This window comes from Canis lupus, chromosome 10 (assembly GCF_048164855.1).
Source record: "Canis lupus baileyi chromosome 10, mCanLup2.hap1, whole genome shotgun sequence".
NCBI classification, from domain to species: Eukaryota; Metazoa; Chordata; class Mammalia; order Carnivora; family Canidae; genus Canis; species Canis lupus.
This window is the reverse complement of record NC_132847.1, coordinates 6854035-6874735: the sequence shown is the minus strand read 5'-3', so window position 1 is coordinate 6874735 and position 20701 is coordinate 6854035. Positions and strand designations below refer to the sequence as shown.

Below are 20701 nucleotides of genomic sequence, written 5' to 3'. Positions count from 1 at the left end.
CACTCCCTCCTCCTGTCTTTCTTTGTAGAAAGAATATAGAACAAGTATTTCAGTCATAAAATTTCAACTGGTAGTATTTTTTTTTTTATAGGCGACCATACTCACATTTATATAATCACCGCATAAAATTCTGTGTGTACCTCAGTTCACCTAATTCTAAAACATAAACATTTAATGGACTAAAATAAATTAACATATTTATAGGAAGAAAATGTAAAAGGTATCGGTTTTGAAATTTTAAGGATACTTATTTAGCACTCATGACAATTATTTTTATTGATGGTCTGAACCTGTCTTCCATACTATGAAGTGAATCATTATTAATTTGTAGTACAAAGAAAAGCACATGAAAACCTAGACTATCATTAGATCATTACACTCAATGAAAAAAATTAAAGTGTATTCAGAAGCTCACAGTGGAATTAACTGATATACTACTACTTGCTCTATTTTAAATTTCTTTCCTATATTTCCCAAGCAAAACATCATTATATTCAAGGAAAAATAAAGTTTTTTATTGCATTTGGTTGCTTTCTTTGCTTTTATTAATGTAATTACTGGAGTTCTGTATTCTAAGCTACACATCGTACTTTGTATCCATGGATCCTCCTTGATACATAAAGTATCCTCAAATATGTAAAAATAAACAGGTCAGGCAATAAAGCGAAAACAAGACAGTAATAACAGTATGGTATTTACTGTTCCCTTTAAAGTGAAAGTATTCTTAACAATTGTTTGCCCTTGGCTTACAGAGCGAGAGAATGTGTGTTAGGAGCTCTAAAAACAATCATCTCCCTTGGCTGTTATTTCTCTATGAAGTGATAAGCTGTGCAGTTTATAAGAAGAAAGCTACTGAATCCTTCAGAAAACACAACCTGGCAGTCTATCTTCAGAGCAGAATGATGAGGTGGCAGGAGTGTGATGGAGGAACCGGTCTTAGAGAACATCATGTAAGGGAATCCAGCTGTGCTTGTATGGTCTCCAGCTATTTATAAAGACAAAACAAGAGAAGAAATGGCTGAAAAGAGAGAAATGCATATGAAGGGTTGTTCAGAAACTTGCAGATAGGAGGGAAAGGATGGCAGTGGCAACCATGCATATTAAAATCCATTCATACAGCAATAGATCTACCATGTAGAAAAGTTTTCTTTTTGTATGAAGATATTAGAATTCATAGCAGTGATCTAAGTTTTCAAATTTGTTAAGGACGATGTCTGAGTTCTACTGTTTTAAATATACTCAGCTGTTTTAATTTGAATGATCACTATGCAAGACTTTTGAAAGGGTGGGTAGTGCATCTTCCTGGATTTCAAAGTCAGTAAAAGAAATAAGACATACCCTCAAAGACAAATCTTTACAGGCCTGCCATCTCCCTTCTCCCTTAGGCCCCAAATTAAAATATTTAGTATTAAATATACCTAACATGCCAGTGTGGCTAGGTACCACATACTTCATTACTTAATGCTTTACTTTAAGGTAAGATAATAATCCTCTTGCCTTAATTAAAAACATTTCTACTTTCTTCCTGATTTAGTTTGTCAGATTCTCTTCATCTCAGCAATGCTTCCTGCCGTGAAACATACGGTGTTTACAAGGGATGTTTAAAGAACTTAGCTCCATAATAGGTCATTTAAAAATAAGAACTCATAAAAAGAATGCAACATTTTCAAACCCCACATAGCAGATATTATTTTAAAAATACAGACCTTGTTGTAGAAATCAAACAACTCTTTGTGACTGAATTCCACAAGAACTTTCTCCATGCTCTGGAAGGAAGAAGAAAAAGAATGAATTTAGTTATACATAATTTACATTGTAGCTTTTTCCTCTCTGGTTAGCTCCAGAATATGCCTTATTCTCCAAGTGGTTTAAAAAAATATCTGCTCCACTCAACCCCACTGTTCCTAGAACTCACAGACCCACTTAATGACCCTCTACTTTAGCAAAAGATTTCAACTCTGTAGGGACATCTGTTCTTTAAGTTGACTCCACAAAGGTTAATAAAATATATGCCAGCAAAAGAACAATTTCATGATCTTTTTTTTTTTTCAAGACAGAGATAATATATGAGATTGTATTTCATCTTTCTCAGCAGTCCATTTGAAATCTAGCAAATACCATTACGCAAAGACACTGGAGGCGGCGTATCTGATTGAACTCATCCAGCCATTAATGCCTCCCGTCAGCACAGCTGCTGCCTCCAAGCATTAATCTAGCAGTTATGATCTTAACATGCTGAGATTGTTACCTTTTCTAATGTACAGACTCAGCAAAAGTTAACAATTAACGAGACAGCTTCAAAGCAGAGACTTCAACACACTCCTTCCTTTCGCCTCAGATGTGACAAGGGCAACCTTTGTGGGAGTCATGGGTGCAGAGGAATACTGTGCATATGTGCACAATGGTGTAGCAGAGTGCAACGGGGATCTGGCCCACCCCAACCTGCTTTTAGGTGATTTTGTAAACTGAGGAAACATTTAGAATAGTTTCTGAAGATGGGTCAAATGTGTCTGATTCAAGGTACCTTTGGCAAATGAAAGTTAATGAGGAGAGAATGCCAAGAATGTGTTTCCTGCTCTGACCATGCTGTCATGCTCACAGGACAAAAATGGGCACCATGAACGAAGAAGCAGACCAAGGTTGAAGACAGATGTGAATTCACGTGCTTCATCGCTTGTTTCTATGGCTATTTTTTTTCTTCATTTTATCTGTTTTGATGATTTCCATTTCTACTTTAAAAACCAATGTTTTCAAAACAAAGTATTTCCACTAACTCCAGGAAAGTCAATGAGCCTATGTTCAGATATGCTGCCTCCCTTTTCAAGAAGCCAAGGCACAGAGGATCAAATTCCACACTTCTTTTCTCTTGCAACACCTAGCTAAGTTGTTAGCTTTAAAATGAATAAAGGAGCATATCTGCTTTAAAGTTTCATTCTTTAGGAGGGATAAAAGTAGTAGGCTAATTGACACATTATTAAATCTCCAAAGGTTGAAATCAGTATTATCTAGTAGTGCTATATTTCCTTCCAGCAGTTACAGGAAGAGGATAGGCCTCAGTTTATCCTATAGAAAAGCAAGACAAGTTCATTACTTTCCCCCCATCCAAATGTTAGGAAGGACTAAAGACTGAATCAGTTTGTGAACAACTGATTTACTGTATGGACACTCAGAGGTCATAGCCAGGCTGGGTCCTTGTTTCCTGAATTTTGCTTTGTTTTGAGGTAGCGTTTTCTAAAAGGTTACATTAAGGAAAGGGAAGGAAGGTAACTTTGAAAATGTACTTCTTAAAATAACAACAGCTAAAATAACATGTGTGCACATGTGCATGTCAGTGTGTATATATATGTATATATAGGGAGAGATATGTATATATATTTAGTGTTTTGCTTGACTGAAATACTCAGCAACAGGAAGGGAAACTGCTGATACCTGAGATAAAATATGCAAAGAACTTATGCCAATATCAGGTATAATCACTGACAGCTATTATCATTTCCCATTCAACCCACAGCGACTTAGAGAAGACCATGAGAATATGGGAGAATACGGGGAGAATACAGGAGTGGTTTTAAGTGTTCCATATCTATGTGTACAGAGATTCTCTTTAGAGTTTGAGAATCTACGTTTACCCAAGGGGTGGCCAAGGGCAGTTGTGTTAGGGTGTAAATGATGGAACTTAGATATGTGGGACAAAAAGGAAAGGAGGGCTGGCTGAGAGCCAACTCCCCACATTGTCAAGCTCTGACACGGAACCTCAGAGAGCCCAAGAATTCTAAATTCAAATCTCACCCTTCAGGACACTACTGAAGGTACATTATCAAGGAAGGAGTACAGATTGTATTTACTTAGTAGTTTGATAACTTTATTTATGACTTTAAATTTAGATATATGGCCCAAGGCCTCCATTTTCACTACTGCTTCAGGTCCTGCAAATATTAGGAATGAGTGTGATCAGAATCTTTCTTTGGACGATATTTTTAGGAGAAAAACACACTCTGAGCTTTCTTTGAGAATGTAACCAGAAAGTCACAAATAGGCTTTATCAAACCACAATTAACTCTCTAGCTTCATTGTTTACTCTTCAGAAAATGTGTGGAAGATTCTGTTCACTAAGGAAGCATGTTTTCAAACAACTTCTCTTCAGTTTCATGTCTGGACAGAAATCAGTGCAGCCTAGACCCAACAAAGATATAAGAAGTGTATTTAGTTTAATGAGAGTCCAATTATTAGTATTTCAGTGCTTGGGCTTGGACTGTCTAGCTCTATTAACACTCTGGGCCTTTGACTCAACTTATGGTTCATTAGTATCTTTGTTAAGGCAAGAAAAAAAAATAAAAATGAAATTCAAACGTGCCATCTCAGCTATCAATAGCAACTCTAACAACAAACTTTCAGGTGAGAGATGTAGAAAATCCTGGCTATGGTAGTTTTATAGGCTATTTGACAATGGGTTTAATTATCCATGTGCTTCATGTCTATCACTGTCAATAGATAATGAGATTTGACGACTTAGTTCTATTTTTCCCCCCAAAGGGTCAGAAAGATAGTCTGGATAATAAACTGTAGCCTATTATGTCATTCTAAATAAGAAGAGAAATATCTTAGTGACATAAAACTATAGTTGCAAGTAATCAAAATGCTGTCGCCTTGTCCATTATATACCAAAACTTGAACTATATACCTCTAATCACTTGGTGAAACAAATACATGTATGTATTTTTCATATATCTTCAAATAGTACTGTACTTCACTACTTTTTATGTAGTCAAATGTTTAAGAAAAAACTTTATGAGAACATTACATTCCCATTTTTCCAGTAATTAGATACAGAGGATATTTTCATACAAGGCAAAATGTATTTTAAGTTAAAATAATTTGTTTAAAAAATGGTGATTCTAACAGGGAGTTTATATTGTCTGGCAGAGGAATATAATGACTTGTTAAGTACTACAAATTATTTCTGGAAGGGCTTTTCATTGCTTGTGTGTTTAAGAGGAATATCAATGGATACTTGTTATTATCCAGGACAACTTACGGGTAACATGTAGTAGATTTGGTGAAGAAGAAAAAAAAAAGTAAATTCAGACATGAAGAAAATGACAGTAATACAATAACAGTAGGGGACTTCAGCACCCCATTTACTTCAATGGATAGATCATCCAGACAGAAAATCAATAAGGAAACACTGGACTTAAATGACACATTAGACCAGATGGACTTAAGAGACATATATAGAACATTCCATCCAAAAGCAAGATGCATATTCTTCTCAAGTGCACACGGAATATGCTGCAGGAACGGTTACATGTTAAGTCACAAAACAAGTCCTAATAAATTTAAGAAGACTGAAATCATATCAAGTATTTTTGCTATAATGGTATGAAAATAAAATCAATCACAACAAGAAAGCTGGAAAAACCACAAACACATGGAAGTTAAACAACATGCTAATAAAAAAGCAACCAGTCAACAGAGAATGAATAAATAAAAAAAGTACCTTGAGACAAATAAAAATGGGAGCACAACCATTCAAAATCCATGGGACATAGCAGAAGTACTTCTAAGAGGGAAGTTTATGGCAATACAGACTCACTTCAAAAAACAAGAAAAAAAATAAACTTCAAACAACTTAATCTTATACCTAAAGGAATGAGAAAAAGAACAAGCTAAACTCAAAGTTAGTAAAGGGAAAGAAATAATGAAGATAGGAGTGGAAATAAGTGAAATAGAGACAAAAAAATCAATGAAACTCAGAGCTAGTTCTTTGAAAAGATAAACAGCATTGCTAAACCTTTAGCCAGGGGATCCCTGGGTGGCGCAGCGGTTTGGCGCCTGCCTTTGGCCCAGGGCGCGATCCTGGAGACCCGGGATCGAATCCCACGTCGGGCTCCCTGGTGCATGGAGCCTGCTTCTCCCTCTGCCTGTGTCTCTGCCTCTCTCTCTCTCTGTGACTATCATAAATAAATAAAAAAAATTTAAAAAAAAATCTTAAAAAAAAAAAAATAAAAAAAATAAACCTTTAGCCAGACTTCTCCAGAAAAAAAGAAAAGGCCCAAATAATTAAAATCAGAAATGAGAGGAAATTACAACCAATACTGGAGAAATACAAAGGATCATAAGATAGTACTACAAATAATTACATGCCAACAAATGGGATAATCTAGAAGAAATGAATCAATTCCTAGAAACATACAACCTTCTAAGACTGAGTCCAGAAGAAATAGAAAATCTGAACAGACTGATCAGTATTGAAATTCAATCAGTAATTAAAAAAAAAAAAAAAACAAAAAACCTCCCAACAAACAAAAGTCCTAGGCCAGACAGCCTCCTAGGTGAATTCTAACAAACATTTAAACTAGAGTTAATACCTATCCTTCTCAAACTATTCCAAAAGATTGAAGAAGGAATGCTTCCAGAGTCCTATGAGGCCAGCATCACCAAGATACCAAAACCAGACAAAGCCACCATAAAAAAGGAAAATTACAGGCCAATATCTTTGAGGAACACTGATGCAAAAATACTCAACAAAATATTATCAAACTGAATCATACATTAAAAGGTCATATACCATGATGAGGAAGAACTTATTCCAGAATGCAAAGATAGTTCAACATCCACAAATTAGTCAATGTGATACACCACACTGACAAAAAAGATAAAAATCATATGATCATCTCAATAGATGCAGAAGATGCATTTGATAAGATTCAACACACAGTTATGATAAAAACTACTGACAGAGTAGATACAGAAGGGAATATACCTCTGACAGACCCACAGCTAACATTATACTCAGTGGTGGAAAGCTGACAGCTTTTCCTCTAAGGTCAGAAGACAAGCATGCCACTCTCACCATTTTTTATTCAACATAGTATTGGAAGTCCTAGTCACAGTAATTGGATAAGAAAAATAAATAAAAAGCATCCAAATTGGAAAAGAAGATATAAAACTGTCACTATGTGCAGATGACATGATACAAAATATAGAGAACCTTAAAGACTCTACCAAAAAACTATTATAACTAATAAATTCAGTAAAGTCGAAGGATACAAAATTAATATACATAAATCTGTGGCATTTCTATACAATTATAACAAAATCAGAAAGAGAAATTTAAAAAACAATATTACTTGCAATAGCATAAAAAATAATAGAATACCTAGGAATAAATATAACGAAGGAGGTAAAAGACCTGCACTTTAAAAACTATAAGACACTGATAAAAGAAATTGGAGAATACATAAATAAATGTAAAGATAGTCTGTGTTCATGGACTGGAAGAACAGATTCAATGCAATCAGTATCAAAAACCAATTGCATCTTTCACAGAAATAGAACAAACAATCTTAAAGTTTGTATTGTATGGTCAAAAAGACCCCAAATGACTTAAAGTGATCTTGAAAAAGAACAAAACTGGAAGTATCACAATTCCAGATAATCAAGATATACTACAAAGCTGTAGTAATCAAAACAGTATGGTACAGACACACACATGCAAACAAACCACATAGTTCAACAGAACAGAACAGAGAGGCCAGAAATAAACCTATGCTTATATAGTCAATTAATATTCAAAAAAGGAGTCAAGTACATACAGTGGGAAAAAGACAGTCTCTTTAATAAATGTAGCTGGACAGCTACAAGTTAAAGAATCAAACTGTACCACCTTGTTTCACTAAATACAAAAATAAACTCAAAATAGATTTAAGACTTAAGTTTAAGACCAGACACCATAAAACTACCAGAAGCAAACACAGGCAATAAGCTCTTGGATACCAGTCTGAAAAAGATTGTTTTGGATCTGTCTCCCCAGGAAAGGACAATAAAAGCAAAGGTAAACAACTAAGAACTACAGCAAACTATAAAGCTTTTGTATGGTGAAGCAAACCAACAAAATAAAAAAGCTACTGAATGAAAGACGAAATTTGTAAATGACATAACTGGTAATGGGTTAATTATCAAAATACATAAAAAGCTCACACAATAGGAAAAAAACCCCAAACAATATGATTAAAAATGAGAAGAGGAACTGAATAGGTATTTCTCCAAAGAAGACTTACAGATGGCCAAAAGACACATGAAAAGATGCTCAACATCACTAATCATCAGGGAAACACAAAACAAAACCACAATGAGATATCATCTCACGACTTGTCAGAATGGCTGTTAACAAAAAGACAAGAAATAACAAGTGTTGGCAAAGATGGGGAGAAAAAGGAACTCTCCTGCACTGTTGGTGGAAATGTAAATTGGTGTAGCCACTATGCAAAACAGTATGAAGGCTCTTCAAAAACTTAAAAATAGACCTACCATGTGGTCCAGCAATTCCACCCTCTGGGTGTTTATGAAAAACAAAACAAAACAAAAAACCCACCAGCAAATCACCAACCTGAAGAGATATAGGAACACCTATGTTCACTGCAGCATTATTTATAACAGCCAAGATATAGAAGCAATCTAAATGTCTATTAATAGATGAATGGATAGAGAAGACATAGTATATATAAATAAAATAGAATATTGATCATGAAAGGAATGAAAGCTTCCCATCTGTGACAGCATGGATGTACCTAGAGGGTATTATGCTAAGTGAAATAAGTCAAACAGAGAAAGACAAATACTGTATATTTTCCCTCACATGTGGAATATAGAAAACAAAACAAAACAGAAACAGATTCATAGATACAGGAAACAATCTGGCTGCCAGAGGGGAGAGGGGTGAGGAGATAAGTGCAACAGAGAAAAGGGATTAAAAGGTATAAACTTCCATTTATAAAATAAATAGACATAGGGATACTATATACAGAATAGGCAATATAGTTAATAATATGTAACAATTATGTATGGTGACAGACGGTAGCTAGATTTATCATGGTGATCACTCTGTAATATACATAAATGTTGAAATATTTGTACATTTGAAGCTAAAGTTGACCCTTGAACATGAGGCTTAGGGATGCTGACCCCCTCCATTTAAGTTGAAAATCCATATGTAACATTTACTCTGCCCAAACTTAACTACTAATATAGCCCACTGTTGACTGGAAGCCTTACTAATAATGATAACATAAACAATAGATTAATACAAATTTTGTAAGTTACATAGATTATTTACTGTTTTTATTTTCTATACTGTATATACATCATAAAGCTACAAAAAAGAAAATGTTATTAAGAAAGTCATAAGAGAAAATATATTTACAGTGCTGTACTGTATTAATGAAAAAAAAATCCATGTATAAGTGGTCCTGCCCAGTTCAAATTCATATCATTCAAAGGTTAACTGTAATATAATATTGCATATCAACTCCACTTTAGGAAAAAGAAAAGAAAAAGAAAATTCACCCTGGGCTTTAGCTGTAATGGATAACTCTTAGAAAAACTCTTTTTAGAGATGGACCACACGGGTCCCATAAAAATTGTCAGGTTACATGCGTTTATATAATTACTTTTTCCATGTTAATGCAGACAACATGAAATTCCACAAGTGTGCTTTTAAATAAAAAATATTACAGTTGTTTTTCAGACACACACAAAAATAGGCTCACAAAATATGGAGAGAGCCCAAATGTCCATCGATTGATGAATGGATAAAGAAGATGAAGTGTACACACACACACACACACACACACACCATAGAATATTACCCAGCCACCAAAAAAAAAAAAAAAAAAAAAAAAAAAAAGAAAGAAATCTTACCATTTGCAACGACATGGATGGAGCTAGAAGACATCATGCTAAGCAAAATAAGTCAGTCAGAGAAAGATAAATACTATATGATTTCATTTATATGCAGAATTTAAGAAACAAAACAGATGAACATATGGGATGGGGGCAAAGAAAAGGAGATACGGAAAACAAGCCCTAAGACACTCCTGACGACAGAGAACAAACAGAGGGTTGAGGGTGGGAGGTGGGTGGGGGATGGGCTAGATGACTGATGGGGATTAGGTACTTGTTATGATGAGCATCTGGTGTTGTATGTAAGTAATGAATCACTGACTTCTACTCCAGAAAGCAATACTGCACTGTATATTAACCAAAATTTAAATTAAAAATAAATAAATAATTATTCAATTAAATAAAAAAAGAAATAGGCTCGTATGATGATTATATGTAATCTAAAAGTCCTGACACTGCTAACATTTCAAAGTATTTTCACCTACATTACTTCATGTTAATTTTAAAACAGTCTGAAGAGGCAAGGCATGTCATAAAATATTCCTCTTTAACAGATGAGCACACAGAGGCACATCGTGGTAAGAAAGCCACCTAAGAAAAACAACCATGCAACAATGGACAATGAACTAGAAGAGTCTGAGTTGGAAATTAAGGGCTATCCAGAACTGTTCTTTTCATGTGAGACAAAATACAGATAACAGTTTCAATAGGTAAGATGTTACTAGAAAAAAAAAGGAAGTAATTTAGCAATACCCAACTAGGTCAAGATACTATTATACATACCATTTCACATAAACAAAGATTTTTTTTTTTTACATTAAAGGTGAGGTCAGTAAATAAGATCTTTTTTTTTTTTTTTTTTTTTGTGATTCTGCTTTGTTGTTATTGTTGGGTGGGGGATAAAGAGGATGGGTGATGTGTACTGTTTATCTCACATACTAAATATAAAGGAAATGATGGATAAGTGAGAATATATTAAAACCCAAAATTTCCATTCATCAAGTCATATCATCAAAAACTAAAAGGAAAGCCACAGGGACACCTGGGTGGCTCAGCAGTTGGGCGTCTGCCTTTGGCTCAGGGTATGATCCCGCAGTCCCAGGATGAAGTCCCATATCAGGCTCCCTGCACGGAGCCTGCTTCTCCCTCTGCCTCTGTCTCTGCCTCTCATTCTCTCTGTGTTTCTCATTCATGAATGAATGAATGAATGAATGAATGAATGAATGAATAAATACATAAATAAATAAATAAATAATTTTTTTTTGAATAAAAGGAAAGCCACAGAGACTCATACCCAGAATATACAAAAATTACTACAAATTAAAAGAGGCAAAACTCCATTTAAAAATGGACCAGAACATATATCCAATCATTGTGTTGTACACCTAAACCTAGTACAATGTTGTGTCAGTTATACTTCATTAAGAAAAAAAGCCACCTGGCTGGTGGTATTTGGCTGGAGTGAAGGAGGAAACAGTCAGAAGACTCTCATGATGCCAGATGAGATTGTTAAAAGGGACTCCAGCTATGTGCTGATGATCTGGAAGCCTGGCTCTGGTGGAATACAAGTGGGAGAGAAACTAAAAATTCTGGATAGTTCTCTTCTTGGTAGGTTTCCTGGCAGTTTCCCCAGCAGACAGCAGTACTTCTGGGCTGCCCAAGAGTGCCCTGGTTTGACAGCCTTGCTCTGATTTTAAAAAGGCAAAAAAAAAAAAAAAAAAAAAAAAGACAAGAGGCTTGAAGAGTCACTTCACAAAAGGCATCCAAACAGCCAAAACCATGTAAAAATGTATTAGCAACCATATGGCTGGAAGGCATGAAAACTTGTTAACTACTCTGAAAACTTGGCTGGTATTATTTACTCAAGCTGAATATATGCATACCCTATGACCCCAAAATTCACTCCTAAGTATTCATGTTATGTTCAACTGAAATGTACACATACAGACACCATGAGACAGTACAAGAATACTGATAGCACTAATATTCAAAAGAACCAAAAAATGGAAGTAACTAGAATTTCTTTCAACAGAATATGTAAATAAAGTGTAGTACAGCAATACGATGGAACATTATATAGAAGTGAAAATAACTACAGCTAAATACGACATCATGCATGACCCTCAAACATATAAATGTCAGAGAAAGGAACAGAAGACACGTATTGATTTTTTTCATTTATATGGGGACTTAAAAAACAACAGTAAAAAAGGTTTTAGAGACAAATTCTTAAGTGGTACAACTATAAAGTAAGAAACAAAGATATTACCAGATGTATTCAAATAGTGATCACCTCTGGATGACTGGATAGAGGACAGAGGAGGTAGTACTTAGGAGGAGGAGGCATAAGGGAGGCTTCTGATGTAATGACAATACTGTATATATTTCTTGGTGATGGGCTAAAGGTGCTCTTTTACAAGTCACTGTGCTTCTTCTATGTATGTGTGCCGTATTTTACCAATTAAAAAAAGAGGATGGAACCACTAGGTATTAAATTCATTTGTTCATTTTTATTCAATAAATATGGATTAAATCCCTACAGGGCCTATTCTAGAAATACATATACGTAATGAGTGACAGAGACAAAAGTACCCCTCATTAACAAAGGCAGACAACAAACAAGATTTGTAACAGTAAGACCAACAGCAATAACAATTCATATACATACATGTAAGAATGTCTATTGATGTTCAGTGTTAGGAAGAAAAATAAAGCAGGGAAAGGGGAGGTGGGTAGGTGGAGATTCAGTGGTAGGTAGGTAGAGAAGATCTCACCGAAATGATGACATCTGAGCTAAGATATAAAAGAAGCAAGGGACAAAAAAAGACAACCTATAGGATGGAAGAAAATACTTGCAAATCATTATCTAGTAAGAGTATAATACCAGAATATATAAAGAACTCCTATAAATCAACAACAAAAGGACAAGCTCAGTTTAAAAAAAGGCAAAGGACAAAACAAAAAAGATACACAAATGGTTAAGTAAGCCCATGAAAAGATATTCAACATCCTAAGTCATTAGGGAAATGCAAGTCAAAACTGCAATGAGATACTTCTTCATCTTTAGTAAGAAAAATATAATTTTGCCAGTGGAAATGGAGAAAACCCAGCTGTTGATGAGGATGTAGAGGAACTGGAATCCATACACATTGCTAGTGGGAATGTAAAATGGTGCAGTAGCTGTGGAAAACAACCTGAAATTCCTGAAAAAGTTAAACAAAGAATTACCAGCAATTCCACTCCTGAATATATACCCAAAAGAAATGAAAACAGGGAGTGAATACTTGTACACCAATGTTTCTAGTATCTTTTCAACAGCTACTCAAAGCAATATGTTGACCTAATAAGCAGTTAAGATTTTGATGAAAAGATGGTAGTGGAAGCAAGACCATAAGGAACATTGAGACATTACTTAGAGTAATGCAAATGCATGTATAAAATTATACATGTTCACAACTCCCTCAACCATCAGTTTAGGTACTGTTGTGGGCTGAGTTGTGTCTCCCCCATATTCACATTGAAATTCTAACCCCCAGGATCTCAAAACATAACTGTATATAGTGTTAGGGTCTTAGACAATTAAAGTAAAATGAGGTCATGTAGATGGGCCTGAGTTCAACATGACTGGTGTCCTTATAAGAAGAGGAGTTAGGACCCAGAACACACAGAGAAAGACCATGTGAAGACACTGAGGGAATATGGCCATCTATAAGCCAAAGACAGAGGCCTTAGAAGAAACCAATCCTGTTGACACCTCGATCTCAAACTTCTAGCCTCTAGAATGTAAGTAAATAAATTTCTGTTATTTAAGCAACCTAGTCTGACCTACTTTGTTATGGCAGCCCTGGCAAACTCAGATGGACTCCTGGCAAACTCAGATAGACTCCATCTTCTGGGATGGACAGAAGATCTTTCTTCTAAGAACAATGGAAAACCACTGGAGAGTTTTAACTATAAGAATGACATAATTTGGGCAGCCCCGGTAGCCCAGCGGTTTAGCACCTGCCTTCAGCCCAGGGCGTGATCCTGGGGACCCGGGATCGGGTCCTGCGTCGGGCTCCCTGTGTGGAGCCTGCTTCTTCCTCTGCCTGTGTCTCTGCCTCTATCTGTGTCTCTCATGAATAAATAAATAAAATCTTAAAAAAAAAAAAAAAGAATGACATAATTTTATTTACATATTAACAACTGCCCTGCTTTTATTTGTAAATGTAGTTGGCCAAACTGGGTGTGGAGAAACCAGCTAGGAGGCTACTGTATTGGTTCAGGCCACATAGTGTTTTGATTTAATGTGATGGCAACAGTGATAAAGTAGAAAAATGAGATATGGTATAGAGGTGAAGAGATAGTACTTGGTGACAGATTTGAGCGAGGGTATTTGTATAAAGGAGTAGAAGTCAGAAGGACCCTCAGCTTTCTGGCAAAAGATGGAGGCAGGGAAGATTAGGAAACTAGAGAATACCTGAAGAAGGAAAGACTCAAAGGGGTAGTTTCAGACACAATTAGCTTGATTATGTCTGTGAGACTTCCCTGCAAATGAATGAAATAAATCCAGAAAGCCAAAAACGATACTTACATTGATATTTTGTTATGATATATGGATATTTACAACTGCAAAAGTGTGGGGCACCTGGGTTAAGCACAGTTGGTTAAGCCTCTGGCTCTTGATTTTGGCTCAGACCATGATCTCAGGGTTGTGCAACTGAGTCCCACAATGGGCTCCATGCTTAGCAGGGAGTTGGCTTGAGGATTCTTTCCCTTTGCTCTTCCCCCTACTTGTGCATGCTCTCTCTCTCTCTCTCTCTCTCAAATAAATAAATCTTAAAAAAAAAACAAAACAAAACAAATAAGAATGAAACTGTAAGAGTAGATATGACTGCCCAGGAAAAGAATGCAGTATAAGAAGACAGGAAGGTCTGGGGCTCACCCTATGGAACTCCAGTATTTAGGGTAGGTGGTGTTCCATAAATGACAAGTACCACCAGGCCCACAAATTAGGCTAAGAGCACTGACAGGTGCATAGTATGTGAAAACGTATGGTGGGCACTTATTACATGGGTCAAAATAATTTAGTGAGTTAGTATACAGGTAATAAAACTGGGGAGCCTTATTTTTAAATATATCTTCAATCTTCCATTTTCCAGTAAAACACATTAAAGTAGGGATCCCTGGGTGGCGCAGCGGTTTAGCGCCTGCCTTTGGCCCAGGGCGCGATCCTGGAGATCCGGGATCGAATCCCACGTCAGGCTCCCGGTGCATGGAGCCCTCTGCCTGTGTCTCTGCCTCTCTCTCTCTCTGTGACTATCATAAATAAATAAAAATTTAAAAAAAAACACATTAAAGTCACTAATAATATTAGGTAAACATACACAGACTAGAAGATTTACTCTCTTTTGCCTTCTACATATAAGATTACAACCAAGAACCCATTTAGGAAATTCATTATTTATATTGCTTAAGCTGGTCTCCTGCATTAAAACCTAATTTAGAATTCTCTGCATCCTCTCTGAACACTCTGCAAAGTGAAAATCAGAGTGCGAGATTAAAATTCTGCCAACTTCTTAAAAAACAAGAAAGATACATTTGTTCACCCATTCCTTTTCATTTTTAATTTGTAGTCTTATCTACAAGCACCTGGATAATGTTGCACTACCCATTAGCAAAACTCTCATGGAAATAAAATTTAGTAAGGCCTTCAGAGAGGTCTAAATTGAAGAAAGCTGACAGTAAAAATATCCTTTGCTTTCTCATTACTTAGGAAGTAGGAACACATACATTTTCCAAGTGAGAAATGCATTAGCCTTTGCACAAATTATCCAAGTAAAAACAACCCCCAAATAGTACAGGTCTCAACTAGTTAAGAGTTAAGCCAAATTTACATTGCTTAGTTGGATATTGGAATTAGAAATGACACAATTAGCTTTTCACCTAGAAAATCAGAGGAGGTGAAGGATTCCAGTAAAAGAAAACCTAATCTCATGTTCTGACAGAATCTAAAAATACTTTGCTAGGTACCTAAAGAGGAAGTTTTCTCCTTTTCAGTTACATGAAGGGCAAAGATAATACGTAAATAATATTTCAAGCTCTACTGAATGTTGACTGGATTTACAAAACAAAAGACAGTAGGCATCATTTATTTAATAAATACATCTAAACATTATGTCCTAACTATATACAGTAATAGATAACTGTAAATATATTCCAGTACCTCTATTCACTATTATTGCTCAAAAAAACCGAGGGATGTAATTTAAGCTCTCATCACAGACTGAAAATAAAACCCCATGAAATTCTACGATACATATAAGCATTAGCCATTTCTGTCATCATTCAAGAAACATTACAGAGAGCCAATACAAAGACAAACAGGAAGGTGTGATATCCTTGACCAAAGAAAGGTCCTTCTCTAGGTAGGCAGGTTGCCCTTTATAGCTAAGAAGGTACGTGGGACAGAAGGGAGGAAGGGATCCTCTGCCCATCTGTCAGATCAGTGGAATCAATCCTGGCAACCAAAGGGGTAACAGATGTTACAATCAGCTCTGATTCGGAGGGTGCCAGCTTGAGAAGGTGCAAGCAAAAGCACCGTAGGTGGAGGGAAAGCAAATTTCCACTTTTCTATGAAGCAGCTTGACTACATGACCTCCCAAGGTTCTTTTCAATTCTAGAGCTTGAAGATGTTGAAAGGCAAACCTCTATAAACAAATTAAACTGGTGAACTGAGATAGTTAAGAGAACCACAAAATGTCAGTAAGAAAGAGCTCTGGCAATAACCCTAGTTCAACCCTTTTATTCAAAAGATGAGGCAGCTGGTCCCACAAAGATGAACCAACATGAAGTATATTATGGGGAGACCAATCATTGTTCTTTTCATTTTACTGTTAGGATAACTCAACCTAAAATAGCACTTTCACCTGCAAATCAGGCTAATTTATAGAAAAAAGTTCTCTCCGTGAATTTGCACATTTACACCCCCTCTCTAATTCTACACATAAATACACAGAAGCTATGCTGAGAGTAAATCTTTTGAAAAATAGGGTTGATAAAGCACCAACGTGTCTTAAATAATAGGGAAATAATGTGAACTTAAATTTTCAAATCCTCACAACTTTCCAGAAAAAAAAAAGGTAATGTTTGTCTTAAAAAAAAACAAAAAACAAAAAAGAAATACTAGGAATATTTCATAGAAGTTAACATAGTATCACTGCCATGTTTAAAATTCTAATTCCAAACAAACAAAAATATGTCAGCCCAATGAATACAGAACATCACAGAGAGAGTAAGAGAAATAATCACTTGCACCTGACTATGGAGCTGATCTCTATCACTCCACCAAACCCTGTGATTCCAAAGGCTCTTCAGGAAAACAGCAACCTATCCAGCAGGCTCCCACATTTCCCGGGCACAATAGCCCGTGCTGCTTGAGGGGGGGAGCCGGCAAACTGGAGACACCTCAGTTTATATCAAGGTTTTATAAAAGCTGCAAAAGGACAATTTCAACAAAGAGATGGAATACAAGCCACGAAAGACATTTCTTAAATCAACCAAATGACAGCTTTTCTTTTTTAAATCTTTGAAAAAGTTTGCCAAAACACTTTCTATTTAAGAATATAGACATACACAGTAAAGGTGAATTTCATGCTTATTAGCATAGCATTCAAGACTTCCAGAAATCTGGCCCCTGACTCCACCTATAGCTTCAAGTTTTCGCATCCTTTTAGCACACTGTACGCACCAGCCATACCAGTACACTCTGCAGACTGCCCTTTGGGTCTTTGGTCATGCTGTTCCCTGTGTTCTTTCAGTGGTGCTCCCAATGGCTCTTGTGGGTAAAAGGAGCACACATGTGGATTTGGCCAGATCCTTAATTCAGTTGACCTAACAGCCCTTTGTGCATATTTCAGTTACTGCTTTTCCATGCTATACAGAATGGAATGACCCACCTTTGTACTACAGATGGTAGGCTCTTCAAGGGCAGGGGCTATGCTTTCTTCATTGTAGGCCAATAGCCAAGTATGGTATTGATCATAGTACTTAGTAATACGTATGTTTACTGAGCTCAATTTTTATTTATTTTTTTGAGAGAGAGAGAGTGTGTGTGAGTGGGGGTGGGAGGGGCAGAAGGAGAGGGAGGGAGAGAATCTCAAGTAGGTGCCACTCCCAGTACAGAGCCTGAGGCAGGGCTCTATCTCACAACCCTGAGATCATGACTTGAGCCTAAATCAAGAGTTCGACACTCAATCGACTGAGCCAACCAGATGCCCCTTATTGAGCTAAGTTTTAAGAAAATGTGTTTGCTAAATTTAAGCATGCTTAAATACTTTCCCTCCCATGGGGAAAAATACTATACAGAGAGGATTAGAATAACTGGATTTTGTCTAAATGATAACAATATTTTTCCATCATACTATAGTATTTACCCCACTGATGAAGTACTCTTGTAAGTCTCATAAGTCTTGTTTTATTCAATATATATGCATAAAGTACAAAGTACAGTAATTTAACTACTGATTTCCTAGTTAGCTTGAAAAATGGCTTTTCACACTTGAAGGCCCCTTCCTATGCTGGTGAAATCAGAAAATTTGAAGTTTTTCACATATTTAGCTAAAAACACAAGTTTTGGCTGTCAAGAGAACAGTGAACCATTTTTGACCAGAAACTTTTACTCAATATAAAAACTGTGTCAAAGTGTGTGTGACATATTATCACAAAATGCTTAATCAGAGGTATCTACTTCAGCTGCTAGGACATTTGACCCATTATTTTTATATGCCCTTTTAATTCTGGCTAAAATATTATTTTGTTCTTGCATAGACAAAACAGTATGTTTAGCAGTCATATCATCATCATATTTTCTGTCCTCTTAAAAATTACAATATGCTATGCATGAGCAGATCACAAACTTGGAGCCAATCAACATGCAGCTTCTATAGTATTCATTAACTGTAATTTATTATGTGTATGCTGATATGTCATTATGATTTTCAGCTTTGGTACTGAAATATTTAGCTATGGTTGCTGAATATAATCAGCAAGATAAGAGGTTTTGAATATGATTACAAGAAGCTCCTTAAATGTAGTGAGAAATTATGTTAAGAGCACTGACAGCTACAAAATGGAGCTTCTTTTCTGTAATAAATATTATAGGTGATGCTATCTTTTTCTGGAAATTACTCTTTATTCTAATTATAAGTACTTATCTGATTACTGAAGCATTATCATTACAGATTTAGAAAGGCTGCATTCCTTAACTTCTTAAAACATGTGTTAGTATCCCAGCTGAGGGATTCCAGGTAAACTAGATACTAAATGAAATGTTCCCAGTGCATGGTTTTTAAAGACTCTGAGCTCAATGTCCAAATTGGAGTTTCTCCTTTGTTCATAAAATCACTTTATTGTATTCAGAGACAAAAATGTGGATGATGTGTGTGGACTTCAAGAGCTACCATGGATTTTGCATCCTAAATTAAATAACTGAATATAATTCACAGTGTTAAGAAAAAGGTAATTAAAAACATGTTGGTTTAATTTTTGTCTATTTTGCACTGTCATGTCAGTCTTCAAGGAAGAGGGCTAATATATGCACCTAAATGGATATTAATTTCACAATTTAGTTACAATTTATATTTCTTACTGGCACATTGGAAGCTCTGTTTCTGGAAAATAAAAAAGGGTAAGTTCAACATTTGCTTCATGTTCTTAATGGCACTGGATTTATCGTGTGCTAAGGGACACGTGTGCTTAGGACAGCTAAGAATGCACTGTTTGTGAACCTGCAGAGTAATCATAAGACAACCCCTATTCTACTCTCTACACTTAATGGACCCAAAGTCCTAAAGACAGGCAGGAACAATAATTTGATCATGGGGTTAATTTAAGGCAGTAGCCTTCTAGAAGAAGTTGTTATCTTGTAATCATGTTGCTCCATTACAAATTTTTAACTTGTAATGGTGACAGATGAAGCCCGAGCTCATTTTCCCATCCTCATTAATTCCCTGCTAACCTAAATTACCTGATTACAATTTGCACAATCTTCTTGGAATTGTGAAATTAACTAACAATGCGTATTCCAAAGATGAAATGGTTCTAACACGTTAGTACTTTTCTATAAGCCCGAGTAAATCTGAGGTTCATGATTACATTTTACATTTAAAATACAGTATCTGCTTGTACATTTTAGTTTTTTCAAAATAAAGTTCATGCTTTTTGATATACTCTTCCAAGAAATCCATCTGAAGAGATAAAGGAAAGTTGAAAGATTAATTTCAAAGAAATTCATCACCATGGAACAATGTTCAATGTTCAATGGAACATTACATAGCCAGTAAGAATATGGGCATATATAGATACTATAATTAACAAATATATTAATGGGGCATATTACCGTGTCTGGGGCATAGTACAATGAACTCAACACAGAGAGTACTGGCAGGTAGTTAACTTGGTATTATCGTAGTTGAGGAAAGGGTAGAACAAGGGTTTTATTTTTAATTTAGGGAAAATAATAACTGGAGAATTTAACTAATAATTTTTATATTTTATTTTATTTTATTTTATTTTATTTTATTTTATTTTATTTTATTTTATTTTATTATTTTATGATTTTATTTATTTATGAGAGACACAGAGAGAGAGGCAGAGACGCAGAGGGAGAAGCAGGCTCCATTCAGGGAGCCCGATGTGGGTCTCAATCCTGGGTCTCCAGGATCACGCCCTGAGTCAAAGGCAGTGCTAAACTGCTGGGCCACCAGGGCTGCCAGAACTAGTAATTTTTTAAGATTTTTTTACTTATCTGTTTTAGAGAGAGAGAGAGCATGCACAGAAGTGAGTGTGAGCTGGGGGTAGGAGTAGAGAGAGAGAGAGGAGGAGAGAATCTCCAGCAGGCTTCCTGCCAAGGGTATGGAGTCCAACACAAGGCCAACTCTCAACTCAATCTCATGACACTGAGATCACAACCAGAAGAGAAACCAAGAGTTAGATCCTTAACTGACTGAGCCACCCAGGTGCCCCATTAACTAATACTTTT

General features: G+C 35.8%; 1 protein-coding gene across 4 annotated transcripts in view; it reads right to left on the bottom strand.

Annotated features, from left to right (window-relative positions):
* Positions 1 to 247: 247 nt before the first annotated feature.
* The window catches only part of COMMD10 (COMM domain containing 10), a 182432-nt gene continuing 161978 nt past the window's right edge, over positions 248 to 20701 (bottom strand). For all 4 annotated transcript variants that reach the window (XR_012037696.1, XM_072840614.1, XM_072840616.1 and 1 more), the window contains 2 exons: positions 1707 to 1766; positions 248 to 985 (listed from right to left, as the gene is read on the bottom strand). Coding sequence is in view for 3 of the 4 variants with exons in the window: in XM_072840614.1 (XP_072696715.1) it covers positions 947 to 985; positions 1707 to 1766 (99 nt within the window). In the remaining variant the exon portion in view is untranslated. The remainder of the gene's footprint in view (positions 986 to 1706; positions 1767 to 20701) is intronic.